This window comes from Doryrhamphus excisus, chromosome 1, assembly GCF_030265055.1.
Source record: "Doryrhamphus excisus isolate RoL2022-K1 chromosome 1, RoL_Dexc_1.0, whole genome shotgun sequence".
Taxonomy (NCBI): domain Eukaryota; kingdom Metazoa; phylum Chordata; class Actinopteri; order Syngnathiformes; family Syngnathidae; genus Doryrhamphus; species Doryrhamphus excisus.
The window spans coordinates 14,124,954-14,147,150 of record NC_080466.1 but is presented as its reverse complement, the minus strand read 5'-3'; the positions used below and the strand labels follow the sequence as shown (position 1 = coordinate 14,147,150).

At 44.4% G+C, this 22,197-nt stretch overlaps 1 protein-coding gene across 1 annotated transcript in view; it reads right to left on the bottom strand.

Annotated features, from left to right (window-relative positions):
• Positions 1-772: 772 nt before the first annotated feature.
• Positions 773-22,197, bottom strand: part of mtnr1aa (melatonin receptor 1A a) — a 38,269-nt gene continuing 16,844 nt past the window's right edge. The window contains exon 2 of the mRNA XM_058072202.1: positions 773-2,984. Coding sequence (XP_057928185.1) covers positions 2,116-2,984 — 869 coding nt within the window. The 3' untranslated portion in view covers positions 773-2,115. The remainder of the gene's footprint in view (positions 2,985-22,197) is intronic.

Below are 22,197 nucleotides of genomic sequence, written 5' to 3'. Positions count from 1 at the left end.
CCAGGCGTCAGGTTCAAACTCCTGTGACACTTTTAAAAACACTTCAATACAGAAATACAGAAGAGACAGACAATATTCAAAGTTACTCACAGCGAGGAGAGTGAAACCACATACCCATTCTCTTTTGGGGGTCCCGACTACATGGTCGTGCAACTCTAAGGGGCGGAGGGGAAGGCAGTTGCATGAGCTGTATTTGTTTGTCTATGTGTGTGTGTATATGTGAGAGTCATTACTTTTATTGTTTTATGAGTTCTTATCTTGACACATTCTTGCAGGATTAACATGAACATCTGCATGTTTGGCACCTCCAGGACCTGGGGGTCGCTGGGGGTCTCTGATCAGGGTCACAGGAACATTTCTTCTTCAGCACATTCAAACATTTTCTATTATCTAAGCAAATAGATATAAGGGTGATAACTAACGTTATATTAATTCTATCTACATTTTATTCACACCTAGCACAAAAAAATGAGCAGTTTGGAGTGAGGTGGGGGGTCAACTTCACTCAGGAAAACGACACTGGAGGAAAAATGAGCGGGCGGTCCCCATCCATGCTGTTAGCATGTAGCAACAGCTACATTGCTACTTCTTCCCGGGTGCATCGATGTCACGTAACAACATAGAACGGAACGCCACACCGAACCTCAAGACTGCAGCAGTGGCGGCAGCTCCAATCGTAGCGTCACATCATTCATCCTGTCAGACCCAGTTCTAGGGTTATCATCACACAATCAGAGGAAAAAAAAAATAAAGCGACCACATTCTCCTTCAAATGTCCACTTTTTATTTAGCAATTCCTGATATCCATGCATACGCTATAGAACGGGATCACAGGATGGCAGCGAGGGGGGGGCATAGAGGGGACCCCCCCCTTACTAAAAGATATACTCCACTTAATGCAGGGGCTGGGAGGGGGGCGGGGGGTTAGTCATAAGACGTCATCTGCGCTTACAGGCGGTCCCTCGCTTTACCGTATTCCGAGTTCCCACGTTTTGTGGGACATAAAATTCCGTGGTAATCCCTCCTTTATGGCTGTGATGAGGGAATTTCTACAAAGTAGGATTGGATAGAAAATATATATAACCACCTTCTACATACACTTTTTAATATTAGAGCCCTCCAGACGTGAAATAACACCCCTATAGTAAACTTTACACTCCATTAGCCAATATAGATGAAGTAATAAGACAAAATAAGATACATTAGGCAAACAAAATATGTTTACCACGTTGCTATGCGGTTTTTAACACTCTTCATGATGTCCCCCCGAGTGCAGGGGGGCCACCGATACTGAAAAATCAAAGGTGGGGGCCACTGTGGTGTTGTACATTTTGTATCGCAACCAATGTTAGAAAAGTGGATCTTTAGTTGGGAATTTTTCTTCTTACACTCCATGTTTTTTTTCCTCACGGCTTTATCCCTAAATATTTGGGAATAGACTCCCCCCCCACGTCATAATTTGACGTGACTATGAAACAACATTCTTTTGGATGATTGTAGCTCATATTCTCCTAAAATGACTGCGATTTTCCTGTTGAATTTTATTTTTTATTTTGCCCTGGCGGAAGTGCGCCAATGAAAAGGAAAGACATCCCAAGCGGGGGGGTCGTGGATTCTAAGGGCTGTAACCAGGAGGTCTGGGAGGACGCGAGATACGGATTTCGCGACTTCGACTAAAAGTGGACTTCCGTGGCAGCCCGGGAACGGAAGTGACGCGCAAGCGGAGGACCGCCTGTTGCAGAGTTTTCCCAAAGTCTGGTCTTGTAGGCCTCGTCTGGCTTGGCTTAGCTGGAACCTGATATAGTATTTCCCTTTACTAATACATCTACGTTGTTGGATAGAAAAGTGGATACATTGATGATGATGATAATAGAATAATAAGGATACATTGATATCATCACCGTAAACCCGAACACGGGGACATCATGTAGTCACTGGAACTGGACCACAGCTCCAAAGTGGTCCAAAGTGGTCCAAAGTGGTCCAAAGTGGTCTGTGCAGCCCTGCTGTAGTGATTGTGAGAGCTCCGTTAGCACCGTGTCACAGTCTGCGGACAGTTGAGGCTTCTTTTCTTCGTATTTGGTTTGCTTTTCCTCTCGGTCTCTTAATGGCCGCTCAGACCGAGTCCACCTTGACCTGGTTATTGTTGGTCATGAGCGGCGACGGCTTGCTCTTGAGCCTCTCGCCGGCGTCGTTGGAGCTGTCCTGGAAGAAGATGCGCGCCGTGCACACGGACACGACGATGCGCTTGTACTCGCGGCGGAAGTTCTGGTTGAGGACGCCGTAGACGATGGCGTTAAGGCAGCTGTTGAAGTAGGCCATGAAGTAGCTGGCCACGAACAACCACTCGGGGATGAGCGGCACCACCACCTCGGGCCGGATGGCCACCGCCAGCCCGATGAGGTTGAGCGGCGCCCAGCACACGGCGAAGAGCACGAAGACTACGAACATGGTGACAAAGTTGCGCACGTCGTGCGGCGTCAGCTTGGGCCGGTTGTCGGGCTTGACGCGCCGCCGTACCTGGATGACCAGGATCCAGATGCGCAGGTAGCAGTAGGTGACAATCATGATGGGCAGGATGAAGTGGAAGAAGACCACGGCGATGGTGTACGCTGAGCTGGCCGACTGCTCGAAGGTGCAGGAGTAGACGCGCGGGTCGTACTGCAGCGAGCCCACGAACAGGTTGGGCACAATGGCCACCACCGTCAGAGCCCAGATGAGCAGCACGTAGCACACCGAGTTCTTGTCGCTGTACAGCTTGTCGTACTTGAGGCTGTGGCAGATGTAGCAGTAGCGGTTGATGGCGATGCCCGTGATGTTGAAGATGGAGCCGATGACGCTGACGCCCATCAGGAAGCCGCTGATCTGGCAGTGGACGTAGCCCAGGTTCCAGCCGTTGTGGAAGATGGAGGTGAGGACCAGCGGGTACGGGTAGATGGCCACCACCAGGTCCGCCACCGCCAGGCTCACCACGAAGATGTTGCCTGCGGGGACACGCACAGACGCAACGCGGGTCAGGTGAGACCAACAACCCCGAGATGCTCGTGCCATGCCGTTACTCGCCGAAACAACGCCGGATTACGACGCAAATGTGCATTGAAAAAGTCACCCTTTTCACAACCACTGAAATTGTATTCAATTGTATATAAACAGGACGCGTTGTGTTCAAAGAATATAAGACACCCAGCCATTTTGCCACATTTTGTCAAGGGAGACATCTTCCATCTTCCATTTGGTTCAATACGGTACCCAATCCTGACAGACGGATCTACAGTCTTAACAGACAGATATGCAAGACTCACCCAAATATAAGACACCCAGAATATAAGACAACTAGTCATTTTCTGAAGGAAAACTATCATCTTCCATTTGGTTGAATACTGTACACAAACCTGATGACATTCCATTATGTTAAACAGACAGTTTGACAGTTGAAATATGCTGTACTCACCCAAATATAAGACGCTACAAATACACAGAGTGCAAAATTAGACAAGGGCTGGTGACCGCTCTCAATGTGTACCACGCTAAGAAAAAGTAAAAACCACTAACACTGTTGTGGATTGTTGATAAGCAAAACAGGACATGTTTTAGTGTAAGAATATAAGACAACTTGGCATTTTCTGATTTTTTTTTCCAAGACAAAAATCGACCATCTTACATTTGCTTCAATACAGTACGCTAACCTAATGCCACTCTTTTTTTTTTTTTTTTTTTACATACAGTTCAGGTATGCTTTACTCAAATAGAAGACGCTTCGAATGTAAAACAACTAGTATTTACATTTTGGGGAATTATCCTTTTTTTTTTTTTTTTTTTACCAACCCCGCAGTACACCACTCTTCCAAAAACAAAAACTCATTTTAAAAAAAAATCACAAAACAATAAGAACAAAAACAAAAGGTAAACAGAAGGTGGCCATTTTTGTGGCTCTAATTTAAAACAGAGGGATCATAAGTCGACCCCTCCCCTACCCAAAGTGATAGCTAAGCATCCATTCCACCATCAGGAAGTTAAATAACCCCCCCATTGCCGCTTCCACGCTCCAATTATCGGCTAAAATGCTGACAGGACAGAAGTACAATAAAAGTAAGTGCGCCTCTTTTCTGATCTTTACGGTAAAGATGAAAGAAAGGCGGTTTCCCCGTCTTGGATGTAAAAACGCCGCAACATAAAAACACGGATGGTTGGACCGCACGTCTTACATGTTGGCAAACCGAGCCCGCCATGCGTCTGCAAAACGTGTCATTATCTCCTGGCGTGGGCGCCGTTTGTCGCGTGTCGCCAGGCCGCCGGGAGAGGCTTTTGTCGCTGCTGTCAGTCATGTGAGCCAGGGGGGTTGGGGGAGGCTGAAAAGCCGTTGCAACGTGCGTGTGTGTGTAGGCTATTTCACTTTCAGTTGGTATCCGTCTGTCCATTCAAACGTCAATCCACTCGCATACACACCCTAAAGAACAAACATGTCTGTCCATTCACACACACACACTCAGCAAATCTTCAAACCCGTCTGTCCAATGTAAATGTGTTAGTCCATTCACGCAAATACTGTAGTTAGCAGAACAAGGTGTCTATCCATTCACATACCCGCATTATGTAAACACGTCTCTGGTTTACATGTCTATCCATTCGCATTCACACTATATACAACAAACATGTCTATCCATTCGCGTACACACTGTGCAGAACCAACATGCCTGGCCAATCGGACACACAGACATTTGTTCAGACACAATGAAACATGTTTGTCCATTCACACACACACTGTACATACCAGAAACAGCTGGATGTTCATTCACGTACCCAATGTAAACACGCACACATTATGCAAACATGTCCATCCATTCGTATATCCATCCAATCATCAAATTTGTCTGTCAATACACAGGTAACATAAACGTGTCTGTCCATTCACACACACTGCATGCGTCTGTCCATTCACACACACTGCAACTAATGCTACTAAAAACAGATGAGCCTGTCCATTCACGTTCTTAATAATGCAAACATGTCTGTCCGTTCACATCCAACATTAAGCTCTCCATTCGCATACCCATGTCATCGACATCGATGTAAAACACACACATGCTAAACATCAAGTCAACGTCTGTCCATTCACATACTGCATGTAACCCAAACACAAGGAAGTCCGAACACTAAAAGGTAAACATGGCTAACACAACATGTTTATGTAAGAATCTATCCATTCATGCATGCCGCTTTAACAAGCTAAAATCAACACGCTAACATTTCTTCCTGGAAGAAAGACAGGAAGAAAGGAATCCCACCAGGTCGCGCGATGCGACTACCTGCGCCCGAGGAGGATTTAGAGCAACCTTTAGCATCAAAAGACGCATTTAAGCTTCTCTTATACTCAAGAAAAATAGCCTGGAGCCGCAAATGTAACACAAGTCTTTCCTTTATTTTCCCCACTAAAACAAGAGAATCCAAGTATTCAGTTCATCAATCATCAATCATACACAAGTCCAAGTGGGGAAATGAAAAGACCAATGTAATAAATAGAATATCATAAAAGGCACCAGGCCCGGGATGACAATCAATCAATAAATGAATGACATGATAAATGAAAACAAACATCAGCACCTTGGTACGTTTGGTCCGTACAACAACGGCATGAATGGAGTGAGTCTCTTTGTCTCAGTGGGTGAAGGCGGGGCCGCTAGCATGCACACAGAGTGCAGAACGTAGAATGAAATTCATTCATTCATTTTCTACCGCTTATTCTCATGAGGGGGTGCTGGAGCCTATCCCAGCTGTCTTGGGGCGAGAGGCGGGGTCCACCCTGGACTGGTGGACAGCCAATCACAGGGCACATATAGACAAACAACCATTCACACTCACATTCATACCTATGGACAATTTGGAGTGGCTAATTAACCTAGCATGTTTTTGGAATGTGGGAGAAAACCGGAGTACCCAGAAAAAACCCACGCATGCACGGGGAGAACATGCAAACTCCACACAGAGATGGCCGAGGGTGGAATTGAACCCGTGTCTCCTAGCTGTGAGGTCTGTGCGCTAACCACTCGTCCGCCGTGCAGCTGAGAATGAAATTGTTATACATATATATTTTATTGTACTTTGATTAAAGTATAATAAACTGTTTATTTTTTGTTAGCACTGTTAGCTTAGATGCCCGCTGCAGGTGAAGAGAGCGGCATTGGGCTCCAGAGCCACAGCTTGCCTACCCCAGCCCATTGAGGCTTCAGCAGTGTAGGCACGGCTTTAGGGAACATGATAGCTATTTGCTTCATCCGTGTTCGGTCTTTATTGACGTTGGTCAATATGGGGGGGGGTCAATATAGGGGTGCCCCCCCCCCCCCCATACCTCTAATGACTCCTCTCAGGAGACCGTAATTAGACATGAGGTCCAAACTAAGCAGAAGCCAAAACACAATCTCCTTCATGACCATCTCATTCGTCCGTGAGCACCGTGGCTGTAAGCAACCTCAGCTTCCGTTATTCTTATCCTTTCCTTGGTTTTTTTGCACGGCAGCGCGCACGTGACGCCCACCTTCATGCGTCTCGGCGGGGATGTTGTTAGACCGGTGCTGAGCTGTCTCCTTCCGCTGGACTGCGTCGCATCACAACATCGTTAGGCCAATGTTTTGCGCTCGGAGTCGTGCTGTTTTTACGCCGCCGTGACTTTCATGATTGTGGCAGGTTCCTCTGAGCGCTGCCACCTTTGACCTTTCGCTGCTCATTTCTGGTTAGGTCAACATCTACCAAGCCGAGGATGGAAAAAGCAGCAAAGTACGCTCTTACGTGAAATTCATACGCTTAGGACGCAATTCATGAGCTCCGCTGCAAAGAGGCTGCCGGACATCCGCCTTGGCAGGTTTAGGATTGGCATCTTCCAAAATCTTCTTTAGGCACAACCTGATCTTTCAAGGCACACACGATATTGTGTTCTATGGCGACATAAGATAAAGAAATACTGGACTCTCTTCTTTCATCAGAAAACATGTTCTACATTGTTCTGCTCTTCAGTGATCAGCAGTAGAACATACTAGCTACGTTTCTGGGAAATATCAGTTCCCCACTAGAGAGGGGAGAAAACAACTACAGTATCATCCATGATCCATAATCCATAATCCGTCATCAATCAACCATGAATGATCATCCATCATCTATGATCCATCATCCACCATACATGATCCATCATCCATGAATCATGATCCATCAGCCATCATCCATCATTCCATCATTCATCATTCCATGATCCATCATCCATCATTCCATCATCCATCATTCATCATCCATGATCCATCATCCATCATTCCATCATCCATGATCCATCATTCCATCATCCATGAATCATGATCCATCATCCATGATCCATCATCCATCATTCCATGATCCATGATCCATCATCCATCATCCATCATTCCATCATCCATCATTCCATCATCCATGATCCATCATTCCATCATCCATGAATCATGATCCATCATCCATGATCCATCATTCCATGATCCATCATCCATGATCCATCATCCATGAATCATGATCCATCATCCATGAATCATGATCCATCATTCCATCATCCATGATCCATCATCAATCATCCATGAATCATGATCCATCATCCATCATTCCATGATCCACCATTCCATGAATCATGATCCATCATTCCATGATCCATGAATCATGATCCATCATTCCATGATCCATGATCCATGAATCATGTCTCTGCACTCCTGCCACCTGGTGGCCTTTGATAGCCTCAAACTTCTAGAAAACTGACTTCTTTTGGTCTGCAGTTGCGCGTCACAGTAAAAGACGTATAAAACGTATGACTACCTCTCTGGGAGCGTACCATTAGCATTAGCATTAGCATTCCCTCATATCAGCCGGGTAATTATCAGTGGTCAAATGAGCGTGCAGCCTTAGTTATTAATATTAATAACACGTGTTGTCGCCGATAACAAAGCTGCTGTGCAGGAACTTTTTTTCTTGAAATATGTGTATATATCTAACTAGCATATTATTAGGAATGGAACATCTTCCGTCTGCTATCAACATGTCTCGTTCAAAGAAGAGGGAACATGTTCCATTCCAAACAGCGTGGCGGTTCCAGTGCTTCCTTGGATGCTGCTGGTCTGATGAGCGGCAAACTTATTTCTTCTTTGAACGCCTGAAAAGCAAAATAAAGAATTCATGGATGCAGAAAAGCAAGCATTTATATTCTTTTTCACGCTCGTTGCACATCTTCTGCCACTTATTGATTGAAGATGCTGACGGTCCTGAAGGACGATGCTGAAGGACCATCTTTCCAATGCAGGCTCTAATAGTATTTATTATATGATTTCATATGATGATAACAATAAAGATAAGACAAAGAATAAAAATGAAGCAAGATAAAATGTTCCCGTCGGGACGTCCCAAAGGTTTCTCAGCATGTTCCAAACCTCAATGACGGGATTCACGCATCAGCGGCGGTGGAATACTACGAGACAAACTGTGGCGTGAGTAATGGCGGCGATTATCATCATCATGGCCCCGCCTAAATGTCACGAGCAGCCACACGCGTTCCATACATCATCAGCCTTGTCACAAGCGTCTGCAGACACGCCGCCGCTGATAGACTGCTGACGTGAAGAAGCGAGTCTAAGGCGCTTTTGGTGATTTATTTATGTTTTTCAACCGCCACTGAGGTCAGCGGCGTTGAGTATTCTTGTGATCATGGCGGGACGATGGTTTGATGGCTTCTTGGTCTCATGCCTTGCTGCGCTTTGCATTCAATTCACAATTTATGACAATACTTTCTTCTGGTGAAAAGGAGCTTTCTTTCATCGTGGTGCTTTTACAAGTTCTACAAGGAATATTTTCCGACTTAAAGCATAGAATACCTGTTTACAACTTTCTAAATGTGTTTTTTTAACATTATTAGAGCCCTCTAGACATTATTACCCAATATAGTAGACATAGTAAGAGAAAATAAAACACATTAAGCATAGAAAATCTTATTACAACCTTCAACATGTGTTTTTTAACATGATTAGAGCAGTCAAGACATGAAATAACACCCCTATAGTCATTTTGACACTCCTATTACCAAATATAGTAGACATAGTAAGAGAAATTAAGGCGCATTAAGGGTAGAATATCTGTTTACAACCTTCTAAATATGTTTGTTAACATGATTAGAGCCCTCTAGACATGACATAACACCCCTATAGTCACTTTTACACTCCTATTACCCAATATAGTAGACCTAGTAAGAGAAATTGAGACACATTAAGCGTAGAAAATCTGTTTACAACCTTCTAAATGTGTTTCTTTACATTATTAGAGACCTCTAGACATTAAATAACACCCCTATAGTCACTTTTACACTCCTATTACCCAATATAGTAGACATAGTAAGAGAAATTAAGACACATTAAGAACATTTGTTTACAACCTTCTAAATGTGTTTTTGTAATGATTAGAGACCTCTAGACATTAAGTAACATCCCTATAGTCACGTTGACATTCCTATTACCCAATATAGTAGACATGGTAAGAAAATAAAACATTAAGCGTAGAAAAGCTGTTTACAACCTTCTAAATGTGTTTGTTAACATGATTAGAGCCCTCTAGACATGAAATAACACCCCCATAGTCACGTTTGTACTCTTATTACCCAATATAGTAGACATAGTAAGACAAAATAAGACATAGAAAACGTGTTTATCATCTTCTAAATACACTTTTCAACATAAGAGCTTACTAGACATGAAATAACCCCCCTATAGTCACATTTACACTCCTATTAGCAATATACGTAGTAGACATGATCAGAGATAATAAGATAAATAAGACATAAATAAGTGAGGGTGTCATGATACACTCAACTCACAAGACTAGACTGTACATGATATTGGGTTCACGAGAACGAGACAAGATTTGAAAATTAGAGAAAATATCGAAGCGGACAAACGATATCCAACCCCTGAAAGAAACGTTTCTACCGCCTACAGCGCAGGCAGAGTCCAAATTTGGAAGGAGCCAATTTGAAATCCCGTCCACACGTCCAAGGACGACAGCCATTTAATGAGGTCCCGTGGAATTCCCTAAAAATATCTGCCAGCCAGAAAAGTAGGAGAGCGGAGGAAAAAAGGATCGAGACCAAACAGCGGCGCCCATGGAAGAGAGAAGAGGATGCTTCTCACGAGTGGATGGAGAGATGTTATCTTTATGAATGAAGCCTGGGTTGGTCTCCTCCCCCCCCTTATAAGAAATCTATTTCCAGAGCCAACATACAGCATATTAATAATAAAAGACCACATCTGTCCATAGCATCTCCATTACTCCACTTAGGGAAAAGGATGTGGATTTAGGTGGAAGCCCATCCCGTGGAGAAGGGGATTTACCGGCTGACCTGAACCGCCCCCCCGATTGGGAAGTACCGTGTGAAGGCAACACTGGGGAGTACCTGGGGGGTCGGGGGGGCTGTGTTGTTTTGGAGTGATGACCTCCACGGTATTCTTATTCTTATTCTGTTCTCACTACGCCCCGACTATGGACATCCGACAACGTCTGCTCTTCTATATTGAAATATTAGTTGGCAATCGAGGTGCTCGAGGACAGCAACATCATGCTAGCTTAGCATAGTCGCTGGCAAAAAACTCATCCATCAAACTCACAGCTCCCACATGGGATAGCTGGATTATTTCAGGATGTGGATTATTTTTTTTACAATGTATATACGCACAGTTTAACCCTGATTAGCATCATTAATCCTTTCCAGAAGGTCTGACTCAAACCAAAACATACTCTAACCAAATCCTTTTTCCCCATAGGAAATACTGGAACGTGCTCGGAGAAATTTCCTGAATTCAATGGCGTTCCTCACCTTCACTACGGAAATGCTGCCACTTGAAACTTTCTTTGGCTCCCTTTTGACTTCATTTTGGTTCCATCTTGGCTCCATTTTGGTTCCATTTTGGCTCCATCTTGGCTCCGTTTTGGCTCCATCTTGACTCAATTTTGGCTTCATTTTGGCTCCATTTTGGTTCCATTTTGGCTCCATTTTGGTTCCATTTTTGACTCCACTTTGGCTCCATCTTGGCTCCGTTTTGGCTTATTTTGGCTCCATTTTGACAAAATTTTAGCTCCATTTTGGCTCAATTTTAACTCCATTTTGGCTCCATCTTGGCTCCATTTTGGTTCCATTTTGGCTCCATGACCACTTGTGGTGTGACGGTGTAATTAGCAAATAACCACAGTCAACCGTCATGTTGGTGGACTTTGTTTCCAGCATGCTAACAGGGACGCGATGAAAAATGTTAGCAACAAAGCCGGACTCCAGGTCGGTATTAATAACACGAGAAGACGCTAACCGGGAAATGTACTTGAACCGAGGCAAACATTTTTTGCAACCAGAAAATATACAAAAAGCGCCACTGTACCGATTTGGCACCGGTTTGGGATCATATATAAACGTTACCCGATCCTAAGCACATCCATCTAGCGAGGGGCGGGTCAGAGGTGATGGAGGGAGGCTTTTCCTTCACGACGTCATGAAAAGATGCAACTTGGAGCATCTGGCCTCTGAAAAGTGAAGCCAGGTGATGAGCTGGGATCCTGTTTGGCGCTCATGAAGACGTATTACAGTTAGAACGTCATTAAAAAGTCACTTGGGCATAATGGGAGACCTTTAACAGTAGAGAGGCTGCACTACATGGAGAAATAATGGGAACGTAGCGGAGCCTGCCAGCCTCCAGGGTGGGGACTCCCGGTGGGCACATCCCTCCTTTAAATTAAAATTTGACCTCCATTAGGGGGCTATACCTGTACCTCGTGGAGTTTGCTTAAAGCTGCAAGCAGCAGCAAAGATTATCCACCATATTCTTCATCACAGCAGGATATCATTGTCATCACACATAAACCATACTATTGCCATATTATAAAGCATATTATTACCATATTATAAACCATATTATGGCCATACTTAAAACCATACCCGGTTCCAGACGCTACGATAAGTGAATTCCTGCAAAGTAGGATTCAATGTTGATGAATTCATATTAATATTTAAATATTAATACATTTAATATTAATATTTATATAATATTATATAATAATATTTTTTTGCAATTCGAGCATAGAAGAACTGTAAGAACTAAATATGATTTTTAACATTATTAGAGCCCTGTAGACATGATATAGCGCCCCTACAGTCACTGCATGTAGTCATGAAGTCAGCCATGGCAAGTCTCCCCTCATAGAGTGGAAAAAAGACATCCTCCCATTCTGTGTGGAAGTGGTAAGTTTTTGGCTTAAGTTTGAAAGTCTGTAGTTCTAGTCGAGTAATTATCTCGCTATATGGTAGCTTAGCTACTGTTAGCATTCTAACATTTCAATCGACGTTGTGCTGAAAACACAACGTTATTGCGAGGATTGACATGTACGTTTTCTTTGAAATATTCCCTTTATGAACATTGAATCTTATCTTGAGAATGTTTTTATGGCCGTCTGGATCCAATGAAGCGCTACTTGCCAAATCCCCCGACACGTAAATCCTCCTGGAACAGAAGACGGCGGCATCTCACGGCTCTGCTTTATCGTAACACGCCAGGACGCACCAGATTCCCATTCCACAATATCGGCATGGAGGCAGATTCCTTTGGTAGGAGCTCGCTAAGATGCCGCTTTTCCACAAGCGTGCGTTCCAGCCTTGATGCGGATCAGCGGGGTACAGCGAGAGAGGAGTCACCTGGCTGACAGGCGCGACGCCCATCGCCCGCGGCTCATCATCTGACAGCTCGGCGCCTTCCATTACCTGCCGCCACATTTCAAACCTGGGTACTGTCAAAACATGCAGGAAGTCAACGCCGCTTTTAAATGTCTTCCTTTTCTTGTGCGAGTGCGAAGAGACGATGAAGTCGGCATTGGCGGGAATAAGCGACACTGTTTGCTTTGAGACGGGAATGAATGAAGGTGAGAAATGTTATGTTTTTACCACTTTTGGTGATAGTCTGTGACAGTTACATAATGGTAATGTAATATCCGGTTATTTGGTAAGGCCAGAATAAAAACATGAATCAGGCGCCAGTGGATTTACAAAAGAAGGGTGAGTCTAAATGGAATGAATCTAAATGTGTTTTTTAACATTATTAGAGCCCCCTAGACATGAAATAACACTCCTATAGTCACTTTTACACTCCTACTACCCAATATAGTAGACAGAGTAAGAGAAAATAAAACACATTGACGTAGCAAATCTGTTTACAACCTTCTAAATTTATTTTTTAAACATTATTAGAGCCCTCTGGACATGAAATAACACCCCTATAGTCACTTTTACACTCCTATTAACCAATATAGTAGACCTAGTAAGAGAAATTGAGACACATTAAGCGTAGAAAATCTGTTTACATCCTTCTAAATGTATTTTTTAAACATGATTAGAGCAGTCTAGACATGAAATAACACCCCCACAGTCACTTTGCACTCTTATTACCCAATATAGTAGACATGATAAGAAAAATCAGGCATAGAAAATCTGTTTATAACCTTCTAAATGTGTTTTTAACATGATTAGAGCCCTCTATACATGACATAACCCCCCTATAGTTACCTTTATACTCCTATTAGCCAATATAGCAGACACGATCAGAGATAAGATAAATAAGACATAAAGTGGGGGTGTCATGATACACTCAACTCACAAGACAAGACAAGATTTGAACATTACTTTTAAGAAAATATCGAAGCGGACAAACGATAATAAACGACTTACCATTAAAGCTTGACTTTGCTTAGTACGCTAATAACAAAGCAAGCTAACAGGTCTGAAATGCTGTGTTTCAACTCCCAAACTCCAAATATAAAAAATGGCAAAAAGTGCACTTTCCTGTGAAGTGGAGCATCATCCACTCTACCAGCATACTACTAGCGTACTACTAGCGTACTACTCCACAATGCAAAAGCTAATCATTAGCGTTGACTATTGTACTTGCAAAACTGTACAAAGGACAAGGATCAGGTGGTAGGACATGAGGACAGGCCGGGAGCTGATTGGTCGGGATCCAGGAGGAGGATGGTGGACCATCACAGAAGACAGAAAGAGGGCGAAGACGGTAGGTTACCATCACTCCACCTGAAAATCCACGGCTCAAATTTCCCCAGCGCTGTTGGCGATTGTGTCGTGTTAAAATACCTGTCCGACACGCTTAGCCCCTCCGCTACGGCCCCCGACATGACAAAACACCACGGGTGGTGTCACACTGGATCGCAGCCAGACCTCCACAGCTGGTGGTCTGACACAGCCTGACAGGTCCAGTCACGTCTTCCAGACAAAGCCCCCCCCCGGACGACTTGTCTGATGTCATGTTGTCAATCTGCTTACACGCTTCCGATGTGCCGTCAAGCAGGGACAAAACAATCGAGAAAGAAAGACCCTACTGTGCGGGGAGTAGTGGTTTCCATCACACTGGTCCCGGTCACGGGTGAGGGGGACACTGTACTTGCAGCGCCCGAGGACCGAGGGAGGGGGATGGGGGCGAACCATGTGGCTCCTGTAGCTACTGGTGCTGCAAACATTTCCAGTCATCCAGCTGCTCCCCAGAAAGCATCACTAGCAGCGTCGGAGCGCGGATTAGTCATGGTCTCTAAGTGGGACAATGGCGGGACTTCATCTGGAGTGGGACGCGGCTTTTCTGCTGAGTTGTCGCTCTGTCAAAGTCTGGCTAATATGGCAGTCGCTTATTTTGCTGACGCTCGCGGACGCGCTGGCTTTTTAACCTCTTCGTCCCCGCGAACACGCCGTGTGCTTTACTTAGCGTTATTGCCTTCCGTAAGACAAACAGCTGTCCAGTTCAAGGTCCACTCTTTTTAAATCACGTCCTTAGAGTCGCGCGTGAGCCCGTTTGTGAGTACCAAATACACACGTAGTACACATCTATCATCTCGCTCCCTACTTTGTTTTATTTTGTAGGAGTAGAGGGGCACAAACAGGATGAACGAATTCCTTCCTTGTGGACGTGACACCAGCTACAAGTTTATTATTTTATTGCTTAAAATAGCAAACAGGCTAACCTAGCATGGTGCTGTATTGTTAGCACTTTTCACAGATAAACCTTGCGGTGGTCTTACGCTCCAGTTTAGCGACTGTTAGCATGCAATGGTGCGTTTGTGTCTTGCAAACATCACACCTCCACTCCTTAGATCACGTCCTTAGAGTCACGCGTGAGTACCAAATACCCACATAGTACACATCTATCATCTCCCTCACTCCTCTGCTTTATTTTGTAGGAGTAGAGGGGCACAAACAGGATGTCAAAAAGGAACAACTTCCTTCCTTGTAGCTGGTGTCACATCCACAAGTTTATTATTTTATCGCTTAAAATAGCAAACAGGCTAACTTAGAGGATGATGATGCTGTATCGTTAGCACTTTTCACAGATAAACCTTGCGGTGGTCTTACACTCCAGTTTAGCAACTGTTAGCATGCAATGGTGCGTTTGTGTCTTGCAGACATCACACGGCCACTCCGTTCTGCTCCACGCTGAGGCAAATACTTTGTCACGCTTTTCCACAGACTGCAGACAAAAACATCAGGCTTCGCAAAAACAAACCTGCTGCATGCCGCACACAAAATTGCCAAAAATAATGAAGAGGAGGGTATGAATTGGTGTTTGTGTGTCCAACACACACACACACAAACGCACACAGTGAAATAAGGCAACACAAAGACAATGCAGTAAAATTATCTGCTGGAAACAGACTTGCTGGTCTTCAGCGCCACCTGCCCCAATCAAAACCACTTTTATCCCTTTTCCGCTCTGCCTCGCTATTTGGCGGGCCGGCGGTAGCGTGGCTGCGTGAAAGGCCGAGCCCGGCAGGGGGGCTGACAGGTTGACCCAGTTAGGAGCGTGTAGCGTGTAGCGTGTAGTGTTGTGACCGCTGTTTCCATCTTTTAACACACGCAAAGGCCAAAAAGCAGCGGCTGCCCTCCGACCTCACAGTTCAAACAACAACAACGCTTCCGACGTGGCGCCGGGTTGAATCCTCGGCTGGAGAAAGGAGCCGTGACAGCATGCCGATCACATGATTACACAGTCATTCTGGGAATGGATTCACCCTCGATGGTTCTGCTGGAATTCATGCAAGCCAGCAAAATGATAAAGGACGTTTTATTCTGATAGGGCAGTCAAGGCTTTTTGCCCTTTACAGGAACAGAGGAAGAAACAAACTGGTATAATTTAATACTGTACACTCCGGAAACCGAGACATTCTAGGACACCCTTATTTTGTTTACACAATTAGACGACATGTGGCTAGCTGTTGTCTTATTTTGAAAGTCTGTTGTGTGTGTTGAGAACGTTGGACGGTCAAGACGAGCTAGCTGCAAGAACAAATGTGCCTCTGGTCGTTTTTCACTACGAACTTGCATGATATCAACGCCGACTGGCATTAAACACACGAGCAGGCTACACTAAGCTAGGTTTCAAGACAGCTTTTGCCGGAGTTAAGTTCGGAATGAAACTGAGCGGTCCGTCGTAGAAATACTTCCCCACATGAATGTTCCTTCTCCTCACAATGACATCATGTCATTCACATTGGCGGTGTTAGCTGATGAAAGACAAGAGTGTAATGTTTCCTTTGGTAGGTTCCATGTTTATATACGTAGCCATAGAACACAACAAAAATGGCCGCTACTGAAGGGGTTGTCTTTGGAAAAAGGGGCTGGGATTGAATGAGCTAAATGAATATTCAACATTGAAGATTGTTATGCTAACTACCTAGCTAGCGCTCTTCATCATGTACTTGGGGGGTTGTCTCCAAAATTTCTCCAGTCGCAGTGTTCGATTCTCACTTCCCTTGGGATCCAACGCCGTTGCCAGGACGCAGCGACGCCCCAGCTGGCAAGCGACGCCAGCATCTTTAATCAAGCGGTGAATTGTTGAAAAGGGTATGGGGTCATTCAGGTGGAAGAACACAACAAAAGGAAGTCAACTTATGGAATACGTATCGGAATGACAATGACATGTCCACGGAAGATCAGTGGTGTATCACAGCGTCCATCACTCCGCTGCAGCTGAAGATGGACGAGCAGGGAGATGGAAGGAGACGGAATCCAGGAGCGTACGCCATTCCCTCCATCACGCACACGTCCTCCCAATAAATGTCTGTCTTGGATCCCATTTGCAATTAGCAGGCAGCTTGATCCCGTCGGAAGATGGGAAGCTTCACATTTATGTCATTTAGGTCCCAGGGAGGGGGGGCGTCTAATGAGGAGCAACTGCCACTCATTAAGGAAGCAGCACACTCATCATGTTTCAAGGTGATGGAGGTTAATAGGCCACGCCCACAAACCTCGCTGCTCTGCCAAGTCACAACTCTAAGAAAAGCGAGTGCGAATCCGCAAAAATGGGAACGTGTTACATGGGAAAAGCCTGTGGTCACCCCCGACTTAAACAACTAGCTAAGTCCCCAGCCATCAACATCCCATAATACCTACGAAGCGTGCTAACTGAGCATACGCGGGGGGTGAGTGGGTAGAGCGGAGGTTACTGTGCGTGTATCTGCCTAGCGTATGGTGGAGGGGGTTTGGGCGGGTGGGTGGCGGCCAGGGCGGCCGCACCGCTGCACAGCTGATGCCAAGGGTGTGTTTGTTTTGCCCCACTTTCTGGTGACAGATGCTGTGCAACCTCACCCATCCTGTTTTAGGTGAAATATTTGCAAGCGCTATCAGCAAACACGAATCCAGCGTTTTCAGCCATCTGTCTGCCAGGGGGGTCGGGGGGGGCTTGATAACACGCCATCATGTATGTGTGATGAGCGGCACATACTCAGCTTTGGCCCAGCAGACCAGACTGTTCATTTGTTTATATATGATTTATTTTTCCATACCGCTTGTCCTCACTCGGGGTATGCTGGAGCCTATCCCAGCTAACTATTGACAGGCTAACCACTAGACCGCTGTGCAGCCTCATTTGTTTATATTTGTTTTATTTTTCAACTTTCTGCTTGTCCTCACTCGGGGTATGCTGGAGCCTATCCCAGCTGACTATTGACTAGTGGTTAGCCTGTGCTAACCACTAGACCGCCGTGCAGCCTCATTTGTTTATATTTGTTTTATTTTTCTACTTTCTGCTTGTCCTCATTCAGGGTATGCTGGAGCCTATCCCAGCACACTATTGACTAGTGACTAGTTGTTAGCCTGTGCTAACCACTAGACCGCCGTGCAGCCTCATTTGTTTATATTTGTTTTATTTTTCTACTTTCTGCTTGTCCTCACTCGGGGTATGCTGGAGCCTATACCAGCTGACTATTGACTAGTGACTAGTTGTTAGCCTGTGCTAACCACTAGACCGCCGTGCAGCCTCATTTGTTTATATTTGTTTTATTTTTCTACTTTCTGCTTGTCCTCACTCGGGGTATGCTGGAGCCTATCCCAGCTGACTATTGACTAGTGGTTAGCCTGTGCTAACCACTAGACCGCTGTGCAGCCTCATTTGTTTATATTTGTTTTATTTTCTACTTTCTGCTTGTCCTCACTCAGGGTATGCTGGAGCCTATCCCAGCTGACTATGACCGGGAGGCGGGGTCCACCCTGGTCTGGTCTCCAGCCAACTACAGATCATTCGCATGTTCATACCGAACATGTTTGTGGAATAGGTATAGGAAACCGGACTCCCTGGAAAGAACCCACACAAACTCCACATCGAGATTCAAACCCATATCTGCGTGGTCAACATGCTAACCACTACTTCACCGTGCGTCTTTTGGGTTTGATTGATTCATACCATGATTACACCCGACACAAGACAAGCTTTATCAGAAGTTACAAGAACGCTTTTACTTCAGTGTTTTGATCTCATGCTTTTATTTTGAAGTGGAATTTTAGAATTTGTCTATTAATATTAATAACGGTGGTGACGGGGCTCTGTAGTGCTATTTGTAGTGCTGGAGTGAGACCTCTTGTCAGTAATGTCTCTGCGGGGGGAGGCGGGGCCTATAGCATACACACACAGTGCAGCAAGGTAAATTGGACTGTACAGCCTGGTGTGTATACATTATACTTTATACTATGTACTTTGTAGTACGGCACAAGGAAACACTTGGTGTTCCAGTCCACACGTGAGTACTTTTACCCCAAAGTAAGAAACAGCAGGACAGCTTTAAGAATGGCAGCACGATGGAACCAATCAGGTCGTCGACCTCCCGCAACAATCTGTTGTATACGTTGACGCGTCGTCGTCACGCTGCGTAAATCGAGGTCAGCATGAGCAGAGTTGGGCGGCGTGGAGTACGATTATTCTCTGCAGCTTTTTCACCCCAATTGACCCCCCAAGAGCTCAACGTAATCTTCTTACGCCAAAGTTCCACGTGTTTTCAACGTCTTTCTGCTGTCTTTCCCGCCGTACATACCATTATCTTCAAGGCCTCCCACGGATGAGCCGCCATGTTATTGCGCCGCTTATCGTCGTCTTAATCTTACATGATCCCCCCCCCACCCTACCCCACAATGTCTCGGATCGCAGGCTTTGGCCACGCGTCTAATTTCCTATTTACTGCAGTAACTGCTTGGCCTCAAAAGTTGCAGAAAGCGTATGAACGATGTCATATTCCTCCATAATCCCTTTTATTAAAAAGCCGCTATCACTTTTAGGGATCGGGGGCATTTTCTGCATTCGGACATCTTGCAACGGCAACCACCGTTCCTGTCGTTACTCTAATAGCAGGATCGAACATGGGCTCGGACGCAGGACGCACGTAGAACGTGAGTACAAGCACGCTGCTTGTACTGCTACCCACATAGTACACATCTATCATCTCGCTCCATACTTTGCTTTATTTTGTAGGAGTAGAGGGGCACATGGATGAACAACTTCCTTCCTCGTGGACGTGACACCAGCTACAAGTTTATTATTTTATCGCTTAAAATAGCAAACAGGCTAACGTAGCATGATGCTGCTGTATTGTTAGCACTTTTCACAAATAAACCTTGCGGTGGTCTTGCGCTCCAGTTTAGCGACTGTTAGCATGCAATGGTGCGTTTGTGTCTTGCAGACATCAAACCGCCACTCCTTCGATCACATCCTTCGAGTCACGCGTGAGCCCGTTTGTGAGTACCAAATACCCACATAGTACACATCTGTCATCACCCTCACTCCTCTGCTTTATTTTGTAGGAGTAGAGGGGCACAAACAGGATGTCAAAAAGGAACCAGCGACCAGTTTGATCATTTTATCGCTTAAAATAGCAAACAGGCTAACCTAGCATGATGCTGCTGTATCGTTAGCACTTTTCACAGATAAACCTTGCAGTGGTCTTACGCAGACGTCTGCTCCTCTAAAGCGTGGAAATAAGCGGCATCCGTTGCTTAAGGGCACTTGGGTCACAATTTCATGCTGAGTGCGTAATTTAATAATAATATAATAATTTAATAATGTGAAAATATATATAATATTTAAATAATTAAAATGTTTTATTATTATTAAATTGATAGATTTATTTTTTTAATTACTAAAAAATAATAAATCTCATCTATAAATCTATTATTTTTTAAATAATAGATTATTTTAAAAAAATAATAAATCTTATCAATAAATCTATTATTTTTTTAATAATTAAAATAATAATTTAAACAATTATTTTAAAAAAATAAATCTTATCATAAATCTAGAAATCTATTATTATTTTTTTAAATAATAAAAAATCAATCAATTTAATAATAATAATAATAATAACAGTAACAATAAAAATGACGGCTAGCCAAACCACACCCCTTGTTGTCCATTGAAATAATGTCCATTGGGTGTTACACCAATACATGTAAGGATGTACTGATGGAATATTTACTGCTACATCCATGTACCGCTTCATGCCGGTCAAATATGCGGGAAAAATGGCCTCGCAATTCCAGCTCAGCCGTGACGCCTGGTCTTCTTGGTATGGCGGTCCTGTGCAGCGTAACCAGACAGAAACGTGCTACTGTATCATACGCATCATTTCATTTGGCATCCATTCCAAAAATCCTCCATTTGTGACTCCGTGGAAAGGTATGAACTGCAGGGATATTCCATTTTTACAGCCTCAGGAACGTGGAGGTAATTGCCTCCCCACCCCCTCCCGTGGAGCTTCAAAAAAACCTGAATTCATTTGCGATCCAATCATCTCAGTTGCACATAATAAGCAACAGTCGTGCGGCAGTGCTTACATAAACTAATTGAATTCATTTTCCACAAGAAGCGCCGGATGTATTAGCTCATTTTTTGCCGTTTATTTATTTTTTTTGCTTTCACAACAAAATGAGGCTCAGCCAGACATTGTTTACTGTCAGCGGGAGAGCCGTTCACTTCCTCTGGCAGCATCATGGCAGCATCTACCGCCCACCCCCTCGGGCTAAGTCGCTAAACGAGCAGCAAAACACAAAAAGATCATGGAAAGTTTCCCAGCTGGAGAGATTCCCGTCTCTTCCTCCGATGTGACCTCATATTGTAGACTTCCATAAAACCTTCTATAAAATATATCTGGATACGGTCTTAAAAGATACTGAATATGGAAGTTCTTACTATGTTGTGGCGAGGTCGCCACATGTTTTTTTTAGGAATACCTGGAATATGAAATGAATAAAAAATGTCATTACTAAGATATTTCAAGAAAACAACCTGACCGGGTCATTTTTGACCCACTTATGGAAGGTTGGGGTAGTAACACAAAAACTACAATTTCTTAAAATGTATAAAAGGTAAGTTAAAAATGTGAATGGTATGATATCCAAAACATGTTTTGTTAGGAATACCTGGAATATGAAATTATGAAAAATTTTCATTACAAAGATATTTCAAGAAAACAACCTGACCGGGTCATTTTTGACCCACTCATGCATCTAAGGGTTAAATAAAGCTGACTGACTCCTAACGATATTCCATAAAATATCCCCCGAGTCAGATGCGGCGTCGGCCCACACGGCGGCACCGCCGGTCGCTTGCAAAGTCGCAACGCTTTCCATTTCGCGGCTTTCACGTCCATGTGCTTATCTCGGCCGACTTCCGCCACCGTTTGATGCGACGTTCGGTCTGCTGGGTGGAAATTTCAAAGGAACTGGCAGACGCCGAGTCAGCAAAGAACTTCCTGCAGCATCACTGATATCATATCTAATGACGTTCTCCTTATTATTAATTTTCCTCCCCAAAAATAGAATGCATGTCACGCTGTTGCTTTTTATGTTCTTGGAGA